Here is a 20,408-nt window from a genome sequence, read left to right on the forward strand (position 1 = left end):
AGTCCAACAGGTTTATTTGGTAGCACAAGCCACTAGCTTTCGGAGCGCTACTCCTTCATCAGGTGAGTACCTGAAGGAGCAGCACTCCGAAAGCTAGTGGCTTGTGCCACCCCACAGGGCTCAGTGTTGGGACCCTTGCTGTTTGTGGTTTAGATGATTTAGACTTGGATCGTTAAGGAGGGCTGATCATTAATTTTGCAGATGATATGAAAATTAGTGGGGTGGTAAATAGAGAGGCGGATAGCTTTTAGATTGCAGGAGGATGGAGACGGGCTGGTCTGATGGGCTGGTGAGTGGCAAATGGAATTCAATCCGGGCAAGTGTGAGGTGATGCACTTGGGCAGGATAAACAAGACCAGGGAAACATGATGAATGACAGGACCCTGGGGAGCACTGAGGATCAGAAGGATCTTGGTGTGCATGTGCACTGATCCCTTAAAGTAGGAGGACAGGTGGATAAAGTGGTTAAGAAGGCATATAGTATACTTGTCTTTATTAGCCGAGGCATAGAGTTTAAGAGCAGAAAGGTTATATTATATAAAATATTGGTTAGGCCACAGCTAGAGTATTGTGTGCCGTTCTGGAATCCACATTGTAGGAGGGATGTGCTCAGTGCTCATCTCACCCTTCTGTGTAAATAACCAAATAAAATTCTTTGCAAAGGATATCAGTAATTATCAGTTGCCAGTTGACTGCTGCACTCCTGGGTTAAGGGTCATGGCAGGTGGTGGGGGAAAGGATGGGGAGGGCCCACCACTGTCCTAGCCCATGATTAACATCTGGAAAGCCTGACTGAGATCGTGAGGACATGTATTTGGACAGGGTGTCATATCTGCCGGCAGGAGATGAGCCCTGTCCCTGTCGGGACCTGAAACTTGGCTAAAGTGCCGCTTTAGTATCTCCAAAGTATTGAGAAGAGAAAATTAGAAGGATTATCTTTAATTTAAAAAAGAAAATTATTGTAATGCAAAGCGTATTGGTCAGAAATTGAGTAAATGTTGGACTGAGAAGTGAAAGAGGGAAAAGCAGAAAATGATGAGAAAACAATGAAATAAGTTTCAGGTTTTGTATGATTAGATTCCAGCAGTGATGAGTGTTTTTGGCATTGCAGTTCATGGGATGCAAATTGCAACAGCAGTGAGATAGGACCAACTCTGAGACCATAGAACCGTCCTGTATCTACTAGAGGTCTAAAGGCTTAAGTTATCCTCTCTTGAAAAATGTCTACACAAAAACATTTTTGCCAAATATTTATCTTCAAGTACAAAGTAGCAAATATGGTGGGAGGGCTTCGTAAATTGTCCACACGGCAATATGCGTGTGAAGCAGTAGTGTGACCTATTGTGCTGATTTGGCTCTTCCATCCTTCCACCATAACATTGAGGAGGGATTTGCCAGCCCCTTTTGCCAATGGCGGGAATCCTGATTGCCCTCTGAATCCAGCTAAAAACGGGATTCCCGCCAGACTTGAAGGCATTTGGCATTCACCTGGCCCACCCAGCTGGCCTTGATCGGGTTCCTGCCCAAAGTGGACAGGGACCCAATAATCAGTAAAACCCCCTCGTTGACATATCGTTAGCCGGCTTGCCAGCTCACTCGGTGGCAACTCGCTATTCGCCTGCCTCCCCAGCGGGTGCTGCACCAGGCAGGCTTCGGTGTTGGTCATGGCCAATGGGGGACCTGGCAGTTGGGTGGGCTCTGGCTGGGGACAAGCGGTCGGCCTCAGCAGTCTCCCTATGATGGCCTGTCCCTTGTAGCCCTGGGAAAGGTGTTCAGTTTCAGGATAGTGAATTCAGACACCATCCTGGGCTAAAATGCTCCATTATTTTCTCTGTCCTCTAAAACCATTCAAGTTCCCTGGTGACTTGCATCTCCCCGGATAGCTGGAAGGCTTCCAAATTACCACAGCACTCAGTGCAGCATAAGGATTCTCAATTGATTGACAGCTTAATGGTTTTTACTCAGCATGCAGTCAGCTGTGTTCATTTATCTTTTTATTCATGCTTGACTGCATCTGAAGTACCTCCCATTCTTCCCAACCTCAGTGTTTACACAAAAGAGGAAGATAAAAGCACTTAGCTGGATTGAAGTTGCCTGCTGCTGCCCCCAGCCCAAGCCCACCCATCCCCCAGGACCCCTGGGGGATCCTCCCTCTGCAGCCTCTCAGTGGCAGAGGGACATGTGGGCACTGGACCTATTTCCTTGACCCCACACTCGGGGTCCAAGGTGCCTGGCCAGGGTGAGGATGCCAGGGCTCAGTGCACTATTAGCACTGCCAAGGGGCAGGCCTGAGGGGGGGGGGGGTCTGTGGGAGGAGGGGGATGGGGGAGAGACAGGTGGGGGGGGGGGGGGACGCACACCTTATTTCACTGGTGGGGGAAAGATGCCGCCTTGGCTGAGGGGTTGGTGGTACTCCCCTTGTCAATGGGCAGGTTACTATTTCATTTTGTGGGAGGAAGGGGAGACTTGTTCACGAAAGTGGAGATTAAAAGAGGAACCCCGATCTCTGGCCGGCGTGATTCCTCTAATGCATTAATTTGCATCTTTCAAGTGGATGAATCCCACCTGGCAGACTCTGCCAGTGGGAAATACTCGGTTTTCCTGCTAGCGTGGGCACTTAATTCCAATTTGGGTGAATTGTGGCCGTTGCGTTTTTAAGAAAAACTATAATCACAAAATTCAACCTGATTGATGGATTTTCCTTCTATCCTCTAGGGGGTGCTAGTATCATCCAGTGTCACATATTGAATGATAAGAGACACATCGTGACCAAAGATACCAACAACATTGTGGCATTCTGGGATGTGCTGAAGGTGAGTCCAGATTTAAGTCAGGGATTTGTTCAGAGGATGTTTGTAACCTAATGGCTCCGCCTGGAGAACAAATGACAAATAGATCTTCCTTCCTGCCCGTCTCTATCAAATGCAATGGAAATGAGTTGTAACAGATTAGAGTCATAGAGGTTTACAGCATGGAAACAGGCCCTTCGGCTCAACTTGTCCATGCCGCCCTTTTTGTTTAAAACCCCTAAGCTAGTCCCAATTGCCCTCATTTGGCCCATATCCCTCTAAATCCATCTTACCCATGTAACTGTCTAAACGCTTTTAAAAAGACAAAATTGTACCCGCCTCTACTACTACCTCTGGCAGCTCGTTCCAGACTCCCACCACCCTCTGCGTGAAAGGATTGCCCCTCTGGACCCTTTTGTATCTCTCCCCTCTCACCTATGCCCTCTTGTTTTAGACTCTCCTACCTTTGGGAAAAGGTATTGACTATCTAGCTGATCTATGCCCCTCATTATTTTATAGACCTCGATAAGATCACCCCTCAGCCTCCTACGCTCCAGAGAAAAAAGTCCCAGTCTATCCAGCCTCTCCTTATAACTCAATCCATCAAGTCCTGGTAGCATCTTGGTAAATCTTTTCTGCACTCTTTCTAATTTAATATCCTTTCTATAATAGGGTGACCAGAACTGTACATAGTATTCCAAGTGTGCCTTACCAATGTCTTGTACAACTTCAACAAGACATCCCGACTCCTGTATTCTGTGTTCTGACCAATGAAACCAAGCATGTTGAATGTCTTCTTCGCCACTCTGTCCACCTGTGACTCCACTTTCAAGGAGCTATGAACCTGTACCCCTAGATCTCTTTGTTCTGTAACTCTCCCCAACCATTAACTGAGTAAGTCCTGCCCTGGTTCAATCTACCAAAATGCATCAGCTCGCATTTATCTGAATTAAACTCCATCTGCCATTCATCAGCCCACTGGCCCAATTGATCAAGATCCCATTGCAATCCAAGATAACCTTTTTCACTGTCCACTATGTCAGCAATCTCGGGTGTCATCTGCAAACTTACTAACCATGCCTCCTATATTCTCATCCAAATCATTAATATAAATGACAAATAACAGTGGACCCAGCACCGATCCCTGAGGCACACCGCTGGTCACAGGTCTCCAGTTTGAAAAGCAACCCTCTACAATCACTTCTGTCATCAAGCCAGTTTTGTATCCATTTAGCTACCTCACCCTGGATCCCATGAGATTTAACCTTATGCAACAACCTACCATGCAGTACCTTGTCAAAGACCTTGCTAAAGTCCATGTAGACAACATCAACTGCACTGCCCTCATCTACCTTCTTTGTTACTCCTTCAAAAAACTCAATCAAATTTGTGAGACATGATTTTCCACTCACAAAACCATGCTGACTGTTCCTAATCAGTCCTTGCGTCTCTAAATGCCTGTAGATCCTATCTCTCAAAATACCTTCCAACAAACCCACCACAGATGTGAGGCTCACTGGCCTGTAGTTCCCAGGCTTTTCCCTGCAGCCCTTTTTAAACAAAGGCACAACATTTGCCACCCTCCAATCTTCAGGCACCTCACCTGTGACTAACGATGATTCAAATATCTCTTCTGGGGATCCACAATTTCCTCCCTAGGCTCCCACAATGTCCTGGGATACACTTCATCAGGTCCCGGGGATTTACCTACCTTGATGCGCTTTAAGGTTGATCCACAATGATCTGATTGTCCAGTTTGCCTGATCTTTGCTGTAACAGCATGAATCAATTCAATATTATAATGGGCATTAAGGTCATCCTCTGACTACCTTGTGAACAGAATACCAATGCATCTTTTGGTCGGTGCTACTTGGATTACCAAGTTATCTAATAAACTGACTGCTGGAGAGTGTTTAGTGTTCACTATTGCTACCAATGATGTTTTTAATGCTTTTCTTTTTAAATATGGTGGAGATGATATCTCACTGTGCAACTTTTTTGTTGTTTTTGGGACTGTGGAGTGGATTTTGATATCTATGGTCTAGATTTTCCAAGTAGCGACACTGATGGTAGAATTGCCGCTGCACATATAAATTCCCCTGACTTGACGCTGCTCCGCATTTCTACCGGGGTCTTCCGAGTCCAGCTGCAAAGGAATGCACAGCGCACCATCATTTAGGGAGCTCAGTCAGAGTGAAGTTGGGGGAAGACAGGACATGTCCTCTTTTTATGGCACATTTTATGGGTCCGGTTTAAATGTTAGCGACTGGATGAGGTAATGAGTGGGTGACTGAGTGAATGGATAGGTGTTTGGTTGCAGTGGATAGGGAGATGGGGGTGGGATTGGTCGCAAGGAATCATTGGGGTGGTTGAGTCTGGCCAACGGGTCAGATTGGCGGGGAGGGAGTTGGGTGACTGGGGAGTCAGTCACATTGTTACCCAGATGTCAGACTAGGTTTTCATCTGCCTTAACATTTCCTGGGGGACTACCCAGGTAAGTACCACAGAACTACCTAAAGTCTCTGACTCTAGCTCAGTGTCTGAGATTTACATGCAGGGGCCCGGAAGCTGGGAACTTGCCCCTCAGAAGTTGAAATTTCCTCGACAATTCCCACGGAGACCCGCATTTTCGGTCATATATCCGGGCAGAGGATTTAGCGCCATGTCTTTTTAAAAGCTATTAACTTGGGTCTGTAAATTGTGGCACAGAGGAGTTAATGATGTAAATTAACTGGATTAAAAGCAGTTTATCCACTCGTTTCTTGTTATTTTTTAAAAAGACTACTTATTATTTAAGCTGCTCCCTGACATATTCCACACTCCAAACTTGTTGAGCTTGTTGTTCCAGAGTGACGTCACTAGCGTTTGTATTCAGGTCGTAGAAAGGCAGGTCAAGTTATGTATAATCATAATTCGAATGGTCTTTAAAGTGCTGTTTCACTTACCGCCCACACCACCTGCCCCCTAAAGTGTCCTTTTGGACTAATAACCAAGAACTGGCCAGGAAAAGATTTGACGCCACTTAATGATGCTAATTTAAGTGAATGCAATTTAAAGCACTTCTGTCTGAAACAGGCTGGAGAGGTTTGTTCCGTGGCATGACTCATCTCTGAGATTGTTTGTGAGCAGTTTGGCTGTTCTGTGTCTAAAGTGAGATTCAGCTCTATTCTGCAGAAAAATGGTTTACACATTCTATATCATAAACTGATTAGAACTAATTTGCTATTTATATACACGATGTTAGTGCAGCCAAGTATTGGTTCAATGGTGCAGCATTGTATATCAGGCTCCTTTGGAGAATAAATGCTAATATAGACCGATTGGACTGAAGGTCCTTTTTGTGCTGCAAATTCTATTTAAATGCACACCACTCCACACTGCAAAGGTAAGTGCTTGAACCACTGCTTTTTTGATATATATTTAACACCACGTGAAGTGATGCAGAAAGGGGAGGGAGAAGCACCACAGACTTAATGGCACAGTTCTAATGAATGGGGCAAAAGGACTTGAGGTTTCACATGAATATATCTTTGAAGGTGGCAGGACATATTGAGAATAATTAGTGAAACTTATAGGAACACGGGACTTTAAGCACAAAAATAGGAAGTTCATGCTGCATCTTTACTAAACTCTGGTTAAGCTACAATTGTTAAAGTTTAGAAAGTTTATTTATTAGTGTCACAAGTAGGCTTACATTAACACTGCAATGAAGTTATTGTGAAAATCCCCTAGTCGCCACACTCCAGTGCCTGTTCAGGTACACTGAGGGAGAATTGAGCATGGCCAATTCACCTAACCAGCACGTCTTTGGACTGTGGGAGGAAACCGGAGCACCCAGAGGAAACCCATGCAGACATGGGGAGAACATGCAGACTCCACACAGACAGTGACCCAAGCCGGGAATCGAATCCGGGTCCCTGGCGCTGAGAGGCAGCAGTGTTAACCACTGTGCCAAGGTGACGCCCTGGAGTATTGCTTTTAGCTCTGGTTGCTAGACTTCAGGAAGAAGACTTTGAGAGCAGAATGGTCTCGGGGCTGAGGAATCACAATTACAGGATTGGGTTGGAGAAGCTGGAGCACAGGATATTGAAGGGAGATTTGGTAAAGATGTACAAGATTATGATAAGATTTACATAATATAGACAAAGAAAAGCTTTTCCTTTCAACTGACAGTACAAGGCCTTAGAGAGACAGATCTAAGATTTTGGGCAACAGATATGGGGGTGGGAGTGGTGATTGCTGATCTGAGCAGGAATGTTTTGTGATGCAGTATGTGATAATGATCTGGAACTCGCTGCCTATGGAGGATGGTGAAAGCAGAGAAGAGCATTGATTTCAAAAGGACATTGGATAGGTACTTGTGGGCCATGAACTTGCTGCACTCCAGGTATAGATCAGGGGATGGGAATGATTGGATTGCTGGACAGAGAGTCAGCATGGACCCTATGGGCTGAATGACCATCATGACATTGCTAGACAACTTGAATGACATTGCTCATTTTCATTCAATTTCAAAGAATTTCTATATAAATTGACTATGCACTCCTAGCATGTTCATTCCTTTCAGTTGATCCTGAAAAGGATACATTTTTATCCATTTTACAACAAAATTGATGGAATACAGTCCCCATAGCAATGGTTAAACCTCCTGCAATTACACGCAATATCGATTTATTCAGTTCCCATCAACCAATTAACCCCCCTGAGAACAGTAGTCTTTGATACATTTGTTTTGATCAATTTCACTATCCTCTGTACTACAACTTTCTCCCCTCTGGGGCGTTGCCAAACATTCACCATACACTATCCATGTGAAGGATAAAACTAATGCTCAGCAAAATCTCCAGAACCAGTGCCTAACTAAAGCATTGCTTGTTGACAGAAGACCAACATCTTTTTTCAGTGAAAATGAATGTTCCTTATATTGCATTAATAATGGTCCACGAAAAAATAAGAATGCAATTCTCAGCAACCTCTATCCATACAAATATTACATCTACAAAAGCAGGTCAGGCTTGGAATCCTGCAGCGAATAACTCGCCAAAGCCTATCCACCATCTACAAGGCAGGAGTGTGATGGAATACTCTCCACTGTCTGGGTGAGTGCAGCTCCAACAACACTCAAGAAGCTTGACACCATCCTGGACAAAGCAGCCCATGTGATTAGTATCCCTTCCACAAACATTCACTACTTCCACCACAAATGCACAGTGGCAACGCAGTGTACCATGAACAAGAATCACTTTAGGAACTCACCCAGACTCCTGACGCAGCAACTTCCAAACCTGCAGCCACTACAATCTAGAAGGACAAGGGCAGCAAATATCTGTGAACTCCACCACCTGGAAGTTTCCTTCCAAGTCACTTGCCAACCTGACTTGGAAATATATCACTATTCCTTCATTGTCACTGGGTCAGAATCCTAGAACTCCATCTGTAACAGTACTATGGGTGCACCTACACCACAGGGACTGCAGTGGTTCAAGAAGTGGATATGCCGGCATTGGACTGGGGTGGGCACAGTAAGAAGTGTCACAACACCAGGTTAAAGTCCAACAGGTTTATTTGGTATCACGAGCTTTCGGAGGGCCGCTGCTTCATCAGGTGAGTGCACATCATGGCTAACGCCAACACCATAAACCGCCGGCTCGAAGTGGAGAGGACCTCCAAGAAGATGGCGCATATTGACACACCACTCACCTGATAATGGAGCAGCACTCTGAAAGCCCATGATACCAAATAAACCTGTTGGGCTTTAACCTGGTGTTGAGAGACTTCTTACTATAGTTCAAGAAGGCAGCTCACCACTACCTACTGGAGGACAATTAGGGATGCGCAATAAATGCTGGCCTATCCAGAGATGGACCAGGGAGCGGCACGGGCTTGGAGGGCCGAAGGGCCTGTTCCTGTGCTGTATTGTTCTTTGTTTATGCCCATATCATGTAAATGAATTTTTTTTTAAACCCTGATCCTGAAACCAGCCAGAACTGTGTTTCTGTCTTGAAGCAAAGACAGTAATGGTCTCTAGTCTCCAGGAGGGATAGCTGGAAACAATATCCAAGAAATGGATTGTCGAAGTAAGGCTAACATCATACTTAGCCACATGGTGATGCAATCATATTTTGGGTTGCCTCTTTTAATTAAATCTTCCAGTCTGCAAAAAGAGACAGCTGTGTCATTTTTGCCTTCAAAGACCTGGAAAACGTACATCCTGGACTAGCCACCCAGCCTGAGTCCAAAACTATCAAGTCCATCTGTAAAGAAATTGGACTTCCTGATGCAAAAACCACAAGTGTCTTAGCTACATGACCTGCTGAACATTCATCTTTGTGAGGTGAACCTGCGATAATGTTGATAGTAGCTACAGCTATTTGAACCCATCTGAACTACATTTCAAGAGAGGACAAAGACTTTATTGGCCTGCAGCAACTTCTTCCATGAACCCAATACCTGAACTATCAACCATTCCTTTGGTTTATAACTTGTAGCAGTATACTGTTATATACTTGCATTGATTTCAGAGAAGCTGCACTGAGCACTGTATAATATGTGAATGGCATCGTCGGAAATGGGGTCACTGATTGCTAGCGTGGGTAACTGTGCAGAGTAAAGCAACTGCCTGTACTGAACACACCTCATTAATAAAGCTCCTTCAGTTTGTCAGCCTCCGTGCCTCCTAGCATCAATCCTGCAGACACAACATGTACCATTTTCTATAATTGTACCTTGTGTGTGGGAGTAATTAATATAATGTTTAGACTTTTGGGTTGAATGTTTGAATAAAAGACCCTCTTTTAAACTCATGAAAACTAGCTGCTGTTAATTCTAACTTGACCCCACACTTCGGGAGCTAAGTGACATCTTCCTTTCCAAAACCACGCTGATTGTGGACAGTCAGGATGTACGTTGGTTTCAGTTCACTCCCGACCGTGTCTGTAAGAAAATAAACAGACTTTTCTTTAAAGTATTCTTTCATAGGATGTGGGTGCATTTGTTGCCAAACCCTAATTCCCACAACTGAATGGCTTTTGCTGGTCATTTCAGAGAGCAGTTAAGAATCGGGCACATTGCTGTGGGTTTGGAGTCACATGAAGAACAGACTGGACAAGGATGTTGGATATCTTTCCCTGCAGGACATTCGTGAACTAGCTGGGGTTTTTTTTTTTTACAACTATTGTCATCACCATTCCTGAGACTAGCTTTTAATTTCAGATTTTTAAATTGAATTTAAATTCCACCAACTGCCATGGTAGGTTTTGAACCTCTGTCCTTGTGATATTAACTTTAGCCTCTGGATTGCTGGGTCCAGGATGGATGGACATCCGGTCCCTGATTACTCGTCCTGTAAATTACCACTACGCCACCATCTCCCATCTCTCGCCATTGAATGGTGATTAAAAACATTGCATTTAAATAGCACCCTTCGTGACCACCAATGAAGCACTTTAAACTGCTGTCACTGTTGGAATGTAGGAAACGTGGCCGCCAATTTCCAAACAGAAGGACTCCCACAATGATTGCATTATCTGTTTTATTGTTGTTTCAGGGCTAAATGATTGACCCTGACTCTTGGAATAACTCCTCTGCTCCTCATCAAAAGAATGCCATGGGATCTTTAATGTTCACTGAGGGCAGTCAAGGCCATCCGGCACTTCCGACTGTACAATATTCGGCCTCAGTGCCACAATGGACTCTCATATCTCACTACTCCTGTTCCATAAGGCCTGACCTGGCAGTTGCTTTCAGTTTCTTTCTTGCAACACATCGTGTGAAAATGCTTCAATTTTGTGTAAATTCCATTGCTGCCTGTAACCCGCTTAATGTTGCTGAAGTTTGGACAGTTAAGTGTTTTCTGTTTACACACAGTGGGACCACAGAATCTGGGAATAACTCTCCACGGATTAAATAATTGATCATTTTCTGAGTGATTTTGACCCAGAAATTAGAAAGAAAACTGACAAGGGGAGACATGCGGGGGATGTTTTTCACACAGGGTGGTGGGTGCCTGGAAAGCACTGCCAGTGGAGATGGTGGAAGCAGACACATTAGCAATGTTCAAGGCGTATCTTGATAGACACATGAGCGGGAGGCGAACAGAGGGATAGAAACTGCACATCAGCACAGGTGGGCCAAAGGGTCTTTGTTCTTTAATGATTCAATACAGTTTGCTGCCCAGATCCTAATGATTGGTTCATTAAAAGATATTAAAATATTTCAAATAAACAGCTCATATATTCTCCAACAGGCTTGCAAAGTGGAAGACCTTGGGAAAGTAGAATTTGAAGAAGAAGTCAAGAAACGGTTCAAAATGGTTTATGTGCCAAACTGGTTCTCAGTGGACTTAAAAACGGGGGTAAGTTTTAATCTTCTGTTTTTTCACTTGTTTCAAAATCTCACTATTTTACTTTCTTCACGTGTGCCTGGCGAGACTGTATTTATTATCCGTCACTGGTTTCCTTGTGAGGGTGATTTGGTCGTGTCTCAGACCTGTCATAATTCTGATCCTTCCACAATGGTGTTGGGTAGGGAAGTCCAGGATTTCATCCCAATGACTATGAAGGAATTAGGATGTTGTACGTCCTAATCTGTATGAAGCATTTCAGAAGTGACCTTGGAAAAGAATTAACTAAATGTTGCTGCAAACACTCGTTGTCGGAGTATGCGTTATGCAGAGGTGATATGACTTCTGTCTCCTGAAGGGCAGTTTTCCCAGCATGACTGTTTTGACAAGCCACATTAAGCATTTATACTCCCTGCTGAAGTATTCTGAGACCTTTGGAGCGCTGCTATCATACACCCAGGCACAATTGTGCACATGGAGTCTAACACTCAAAGGTTTTTGTGCAATTGGTACATCTTTGGTTGACTAAGAAGCTATATCAGTCTTTCTTGTAGTGAAAGAAAAAGTCCAGTCTCTTCAATCTTTCTTTGTAACTTAATCCACTAAGACCTGAAGTGCTCTGGGTCATTCTTTTCTGAGTAATTCCTTATGCATCTATAGAGGCGGGTTGGCTATCTGACCTGCTGTGAGTTTTCACTATTTTATTTCAGGTTGTCAGAATTCAGAATTGCCCTGATATGAAATTTAATGACATTGGGCATTGAGTATAGGAGTGGGACATTATGTTACAGTTGTATAAGTTGTTGGTGAGGCCGCACTTGGAGTATTGTGTACAGTTTTGGTCACCCTGTTATAGGAAAGACATTGATAAATTGGGAAGAGTGCAGAGAAGATTTACAAGGATGTTGCCAGGACTAGTGGGCCTGAGTTATAGGGAGCGGTTGGCCGACTGGGGCTTTATTCCTTAGGACGTAAGGACAGCACTGTGGCACAGTGGTTAGCACTGCTGCTTCACAGCGACAGGGACCCGGGTTTGATTCCCAGCATGGGTCACTGTCTGTGAGGAGTTTGCACGTTCTCCCCGTGTCTGCATGGGTTTCCTCGGGGTGCTCTGGTTTCATCCCACATTCTGAAAGACGTGCTGGTTAGGTGCATTGACCCGAACAGGCACTGGACTGTGGCGACTAGGGGAATTTCACAATAACTTCATTGCAGTGTTAATGTTACTTGTGATTAATAAATAAATAAAACGTAAGAGAATGAGGATGGTTAACATTGCTGCCTCACAGCACCAGGGACTCTGGTTCGATTCCCGGCTTGGGTCACTGTCTGTGCGGGGTTTGCATGTTCTCCCCGTGTCTGCGTGAGTTTCCTCCAGGTGCTGTGGTTTCCTCCCACAGTCTGAAAGGTACATTGGCCATGCTAAATTGTCCCTCAGTGTACCCGAACAGGTTCCGGAGTGTGGCGACTAGGGCATTTTCACAGTAACTTAATTGCAGTGTTAATGTAAGCCTACTTGTGACACTGATAAATTTTATTGAGGTGTATGAAATCATGAGGAGCATAGGTAGGATGAACATATGTAGTCTTTTTCCCAGGGTAGGGGAATTGAAAACTGGAGGGCATAGGTTTAAGATGACGGGGGAAAGATTTAAAAGGGACCTGAGGGGCAACTACTTCACGCAGAGGGTGGTGCATATGTGGAATGAGCTGCCAGATAGTGTGGTTGAGGCAGCTTCAACAGCAACATTTAAAAAGCATTTGGATAAGTACATGGATGGAAAAGGATTAGAGGGATATGGGTCAAACGCGGGCAATTGGGGCTAGCTGGGAGGGCGCCATGGTCGACATGGACCAAAGGGCCTGTTTCTGTGCTGTATTGCTCTATGACAAAAAAGGATATTTGTTTGAAAATCAGTTTTTAACTTTGAATCAGTAGGCTTGCTGAAATGTGGAAAAGTTATGCATGGTTTGTTTCGGTCATCCTGGGCCATTCTTGTGCATTGCAGATCTGCAGACAAGAGTCTCATGGTTGAGAGCAGTTGTAGAAAAAGTGGTAATAAAATAATTTAATCTCAGTGCCTAGAAATGGGTACTTCAGTGTCAGAGAAGAATTTTTAAATGTGCTTGAGTTTAGAAATCATGCAATGGTAAAACCGTAACTTGGCTCTGACCGAAATGACCTTGAAGATTTCAAAGCCACCATATCGTTTTGTCCTTGGAACTGTTCGTGTTAAGATGGGCTCGCCTGTGTGTTTCGTTTTAAAGAGTGTGAACTGGTATAATTTAGATTCATGAGAGGGCAACAGCTCATTCACTTTCGGTGAATCCAAGAACATCACACTTCAAACTTAAATGCAAGCAAAATCTTTTTGTACTTTTCCAATTCAATCAAATCAAGTCCAATTCAGAGTCTCAACAAGTTGAGACATTTCCGATCCAAGCTGACAAGACAGGGTCTGCGACCCTTTACCCTGTCTTGGGCCTGATCTACATGAACCAAGCTGAATGGAGTAGGCAGACGTCTCTGCCCCCAAGGCTTGATCTCATTTGCATCTTAGCCAAAAGGCCGAGATGCCGCTTTTAAAAATTGCTTCATATGAAAATGAAGCTTAAATGCAACCCAATGGCCACGACCAAGTGCAGCATCAGCAGACTACACTTCTCTGCCTTTTGGCTAAGATCAAGTGTAGTTATGCGGATGCTGCACTTGGTTGAGGTCATTGGGTTGCATTTAAGCTTCATATGTTTCATATGAAGCAATTTTTAAAAGCGGTATCTCGGCCTTTTGGCTAAGATGCAAATGAGATCAAGCCTTGGAGGAGGAATTCTCCGCCTGCTCCATTCAGCTTGGCTCATGTAGATCAGGCCCAGGACAGGGTAAATGGTCGCTTGCCCTGTCTTGTCAGCTTGGATCGGAAATGTCTCAACTTGTTGAGACTCTGAATTGGACTTGATTTGATTGAATTGGAAAAGTATATTTTTTTAAAAATAAGCAGACTACACTTGATCTTAGCCGAAAGGCCAAGAAGCGGCCTTTGGCTAAGTAAAAGCAAAATACTGTGGATGATGGAGATCTGAAATAAAAACAAAGTGCTGGAAAAACAATTTTTGCTGGACAAAGTTTTTTCCACACTTCAAAGTTAGTTTGACAAAAGACTGGCTTAAGACTGTATTCTTATTTTTTCTTTGAAAGCTGGCATTTTTTCCTGAGTCTTTCTTTATGCCAGTTTTGATCTTTGCAATTCTATTAATTTTTAGAATTTAATAATATATCCTGATGCATTTTATCAATTTTATTCAGTTTTTTTTTTAAGTGCCCTCATTTTCCAGAAGAATTCATTGATTACATTTTCTGAAGTGGGTCGGTTTTAAAACTCTGGCAAGCTCTTTCTCTTCAGTTACAATGACTGACAGGACTTTTAATTAAATCTAGTGTGTGATTGTGATTTCCTTATAAAAGGATCTGCTTATGCAGCAGCCTGCAAATTCCTGGATTGTAGTGGTCCCAGAACTCGAAGTAAGTTTGTAGATAACGGATTTCCTCGGTGGCTAATTGTTCACTGAAATGCAGGCTGTACATTTTAATGCAGCGAGGTTTTGGCAAATAAGTTACACAATTAAATCAATCCACCAATTGATTAAGCAGTCCGAACAGTGAAAGAGCTTATCTGTAAACTAATTCAATTCTGCATTCAACACTTGCTTTACATCAAATGTTGTTGCAACTTTATTAGAAGGTTATAATTGTATTTTAGGAATGAGTGATTCCTTTCATGTCTTTGTTTGTGATCTTATTCGTAGAAATAAGACCATCAAATCTCCTCCATCGCAACCATTGATTTTGGTGACATCTGATCATTGGTCGCTGCTAATGCTGTTTCTGGTCATTCAGCAGTCATATTTGATACTGTGCTTTGAGCTATTCCTTTCAGAATTGGAGCTTTAGACTCCATGTTCAACCCCTGTTATCACTGTTAGTAAGAAGTCTCACAACACCAGGTTAAAGTCCAACAGGTTTATTTGGTAAGAAATACCATGAGCTTTCGGGGCACTGCTCCTTCGTCAGATGGAGTGGAAATGTGCTCTCAAACAGTGCAAACAGACACAAAATCAAGTTGCAGAATACTGATTAGAATGCGAATCCCTACAACCAGCCAGGTCTTAAAGGTACAGACATTGTGTAAAGGTCTCTACCTTTAAGACCTGGCTGGTTGTAAGGATTCTCATTCTAATCAGTATTCTGCAACTTGATTTTGTGCCTGTTTGCACTGTTTGAGAGCACATTTCCACTGCATCTGACGAAGGAGCAGTGCTGCAAAAACGTATGGTATTTGCTACCAAATAAACCTGTTGGACTTTAACCTGGTGTTGTGAGACTTCTTACTGTGTTCACCCCAGTCCAACGCCGGCATCTCCACATCATCACTGTTAGTGCCAGACCTTGATTAGCTCTGCTGCCTCAGTACCAGGGACACAGATTTTGATTCCCAGCTTGGCTCACTGTCTGTGTGGAGTTTGCACATTCTCCCGTGTCTGGGATTTCTCCGGGTATTCCGTTTTCCTCCCACAGACTGAAAGACGCGCTGGTTAGGTTCAATGGATGTGCTAAATTCTCCTTCAGTGTACCCGAACAGGCGCCGGATTGTAATGACTTGGGGATTTTCACAGTAACTTCAGTGCAGTATTAATGAAAGCCCACTTGTGACACTAATAAACGTTAAACTTGACCTGGGACCCAACCTGTAAGAGAACCCTATGCACTGATGTGGAGCTCATTAATTTTACTTGTGCCCAACTATGGTGCAACCTTAATCGTGGCCTCAATCTGTGCCTTCCACCCAACCCAATGCCTCCAACTTCACTTCCATGCAAAGAAAGGTAGAACAGTAGGAGTAGTCATCAACACGAGGTGTGTATGATGTCCTAATTTAGTGATCAGCTCATGCAGATTATGTTTCTCAATGGATTTTAAAAGAACAAATTCCAACTCTGTAACTCCGCTCAGCATCTTAATGTTTAATTTTCATGGGAACTATTCAGTTCCTTCAGTTGGATGTTTCTATAGGGACTGCGTCTAGTGTAGATTTTATTCGCAGCATGTTCGAAGTTCTTGGGTTGTGATAAAGTTCACACTGCAGGATTAATGAATATGGTGTCATTACTTTTACTTATTGAGCAGTAATGTGGGATGGATTACCAGGAATTCCTGCAGGCAGGGAACATTATTAAGAAAAATGCCTGGACAGGCGATAATGAGCAAGAGTGATGTTTGGTTATCGTTGCTGCTCTGATAGCTGTGAAGCTGTGTGGTTTTCTATCCACCCAATTAGTTGTGTCTAAATTTGTGTTTGTGTTCTGTTTCTTTCTGGTAGATGTTGACAATTACTTTAGACGAGAGTGACTGTTTTGCTGCCTGGGTGTCAGCAAAGGATGCTGGATTTAGCAGTCCTGATGGATCTGACCCAAAACGTAAGTGGCTAATGGTAAGGCTGAAGCTGGGGTAATGTACGGAACCACTTTATCTCCAGTCTTGAGAGTCAGGATAAGAACTGATTCTGGTTACTGTAAAGTGGATGTTGGGGATGGTAAGCCAATCAGCAGAGTGAAGTGGTGTTGAAAGAAGACAACATTTATCGGTGCTAATTCCAACAATAGCAGTGATCTCCTAAAGTCAGCTCTTCTCATTTCTCCTCGCCTCTCAGTTTTGTACTTTCCTCTTCAGTTGCTCATAGGAACCTCCCATTTGCAATATGATTAGAGAAAAGAATACATTGATGTCCGTTGCCTTACTTGTGCTTGAAGGAAATACAAGTCTACTTACTGAAGGATCCTCTGCTTGTAAGTTGCCCATGGTCCTTCAAGGTTCTCACTCTTTTGCCACCACTGACAATTTGTTGTTTCGACTGTTGACCATGTCTTATCACCCTGAGCATGAATCTTTTGGGCCTGCGACCACTCGCAAAAGGGCAAGGAGAGCAACCCCATGAGGTCTCAAATGACCTTGCTACCCTAATTCAAATATTATTGTGTTGTATAGAAAATAGGAGCAAGAGTAGGCCATTCAGCCCATTGAGCCTGCTCCTCCATTCAATATGATCAAGGCTGATCCTCTATAGCAACACGTTACCCCTGCTCTCTCTGACACCTTTATCTTCTTAAATACTTTCAGTGACTTCACCACCACAGCCTTATATGATAGAGAAAGAATTCCACAGGTTCACCACCAATTGAGTGGTGAATCTGTGGAATACATTTCTCCACATTTCAGTCCTAAATGGCCTACCTCATATTCTGAGACTGTAACCCCTTGTTGTAGACCCTCTGGCTAGGGAACTATCATCCCTGCTTCCAGACTGTCCAATCTGTCAGAATTTTATACCTTTCAATGAGATCCCCTCTCATTCTTTTAAACTCCACTAATTATAGGCCTGGTCAGCTCAGACTCTCATATGACAATCCTGCCATCCCAAGAATCAGTCTGTTGAACCTTTGTTGTTGCACTCCCTCTATGGCAATTATATCTTGTAGGTAAGGAGACCAAAGCAGCATACAATACTCCAAGTGTCGTCTCACCAAAGCTGTAAGACATCTTTGCCCCTGTACGCAAATCCTCTTGCAATGAAGGCCAGCACACCATTTGCCTTCCTAACTGCCTGCTGCAGTTGCAAGCTTGCTTTCAATAACTTCACACTTATCCACTTAATACAGCATCTGCCATGTATTTGCCCGCTCACTCAACTTATCTAAGTCATATTGAAGCCTCTTTACTTCCTCTTCGGCGCACTCAATTCCACCTAGCTTTGTGTCATCAGCAAACTTGAAAATATTACATTTGATGCCATCATCCAAATCATTGATTAATATTGTGAATAGCTGGGGCCCAAGCACTGATCCCTTTGGTATCCCACGAGCCACTGCCTGCCAACCCAAAGAAGACACATTTATTCCTGCTCTTTGCTGTCTGCTAATCAATTATCAATCCATGCCGATATATTACCCCCAATCCCATGCACTTCAATTTTGCACACCACCCTCTTATCAAAAGCTTTCTGAAAATCCAAATACGCCGCATCCACTTGTTCATCCTTATCTATTCTGCTAGCTACATCTGCAAAGAATTCCTGTAATTTTGTCAAATATGATTTCCCTTTGATCAATGCCTGTTGACTTTCCATGTTGACTGTCTAATTCCATTGATATTTTCTAAGTGTACGGTTATCATCATCTTTATAATAGACTCTAGCTTTTACCCCTGCCACTGTTGTTAGGCTAACCGGTCTTTCATTCCCTGTTTTCTCATTCCCTCTTTTAAATAGTTGGGTTACGTTTGCCCCTTTCCGATCTGCCAGGACTGTTCCAGAATCTACAGAATTTCAGAACATGACCAACGCATCCACTATATCCATGGCCACTTCCTTTAATACCATGAGATGTAGATTATCAGACCCTGTGAATTGATCAGCTGTCAGTCCCATTAATTTCTCCAGCACTATTGTTTTTACTAATTATTATCTCCTTTAATTCACCAGACCCTTGCTTGGTTCCCTCGCATTTTTCAGTTATTTGTGTCATCCCCCATGAAGACAAACCTCCCCCTCCCCATCCCGTGCAGCTGAGCCACTCACTGTAACACCACTTTCTGCACACTCTCTCCTTTCCTTCTCGATGTACGGGTATGCTTTGTATGGCGCGCAAGAATCAATACTTTTCACTATATGCTAATACATGAGACGATAATAAATCAAATCAAATCTTGCTGCCGTCCCTGGAGAAACCAACTCCCTTAGCAGTATCCAAAATGGAAAATCTGTTGGAGGGAGATGGACCCAGGGGACTCCCGCACTACTTGCCTAGTGCTCTTACTCTATCTGGTCATCACCCATTCCCTTTCTGGCTGTGCACTCTACCTGCAGTGTGACCCGTCACTATACGCACGTTCCATTGAAGATCTCAGCTTTGCAGTGCTCCACAGTGACTCCAGCCGCTGCTCTAGGTCCAAACTGTGAATTTTGACTTGCTGCACCTGGCAACACCTCCTGCACACATGGTCACCCTGTACACTGGAAATGTCCCTGGATTCCCACATCTCACAGGAGGAGCATTCCATGTGGCCAAGTTGCCTTGCCATGACTAACTCTTAACTTACCCGTTTTACATTTACTTTCTCTAGTTTAAAGAATATTGAATGAATACCTGGGACCTTATCTTATTTCTTATACTTGAAACCCGACTTAATCTAAACTGGAGCCCAATCTTTATTTGAAAGATGGCCAGTAGAAATGCTCACCTGGTCCTACTTACCAATGCCACCACTCCTCTCAGGCTGGCTCTTGGTCCCTCTCGAACTTGTGTTACTCCTGCATAGTTTCAAAAATCACCGCTCGTCGTGCAGCTTTTATTTTTTTATCCACCCACTCTAGCTGCTGCTGACTGCCTGTCTCGGGGTCTTCCTCTTTCTCTCTAGTCGCTGCCGATTGCCAGGCCCAGGTTCCTCCTCTCGCCCTCTCCTCTCCCCCAGGCACCCCAGATATTCTCTCTTCCACCTTCTTCCGTCGGGGAAAAAGATACAAAAGTCTGAGGTCACGTACCAACCGACTCGAGAACCGCTTCTTCCCTGCTGCTGTCAGACTTTTGAATGTACCAACCGTGCATTAAGTTGATCTTTCTCTACACCCGAGCTATGACTGTAACACTAAATTGTGCACTGTCTCGTTTCCTTCTCTTTGAACGGTATGCTTTGTCTGCATAGTGCGCAAGAAACAATACTTTTCACTATGTTAATACATGTGACAATAATAAATAAAATAAAATCAAAATCAAATCTAGGTGCTGCCGACTGCCTGTCTCAGGGTCCTCCTCTTTCTTTCTAGTTGCTGCTGACCACTGGCCCAGGTTTCTCCCCTCACCCTCTCCTCTAGGTGCTGCTGACTGCCTGGCCCAGGTTCTTCCTCCTCGCATTGGTCTCGTAAAATGGACAGAACTGTGTTGAATATTTTTTCTTTAACTAAAAGCACTTGGTCCAAATATTGATCCTACATATTGTTTCAACCCAGATATTTCCTCCATGAAACGTAAAGATTGAAATTTAATGGCGCATGACTGCAGAATGTCAAGTTCCTGTTGAGAGGTTACATAAGTTTTTATGTCCAGTCTTTTAAGCGTTTGAGGCAATATTAAGCTTGCTTGTTTCAAAGTTTTCAAAGTGTAATGTAATGAAGCTATGTCGATCACACTGGCTTTGATTTGTAGCAGTTTGACTTGTTTGTTTTTGCACT

General features: G+C 43.7%; 1 protein-coding gene across 1 annotated transcript in view; it reads left to right on the plus strand.

Annotated features, from left to right (window-relative positions):
* The window catches only part of wdr48a (WD repeat domain 48a), a 132,142-nt gene that overhangs the window by 74,304 nt on the left and 37,430 nt on the right, over positions 1-20,408 (plus strand). Inside the window, exons 11-13 of the mRNA XM_078231657.1 lie at positions 2,716-2,813; positions 11,035-11,142; positions 16,506-16,602. Coding sequence (XP_078087783.1) covers positions 2,716-2,813; positions 11,035-11,142; positions 16,506-16,602 — 303 coding nt within the window. The remainder of the gene's footprint in view (positions 1-2,715; positions 2,814-11,034; positions 11,143-16,505; positions 16,603-20,408) is intronic.

This window comes from Mustelus asterias, chromosome 2 (assembly GCF_964213995.1).
Source record: "Mustelus asterias chromosome 2, sMusAst1.hap1.1, whole genome shotgun sequence".
In the NCBI taxonomy this organism is placed as follows: Eukaryota; Metazoa; Chordata; class Chondrichthyes; order Carcharhiniformes; family Triakidae; genus Mustelus; species Mustelus asterias.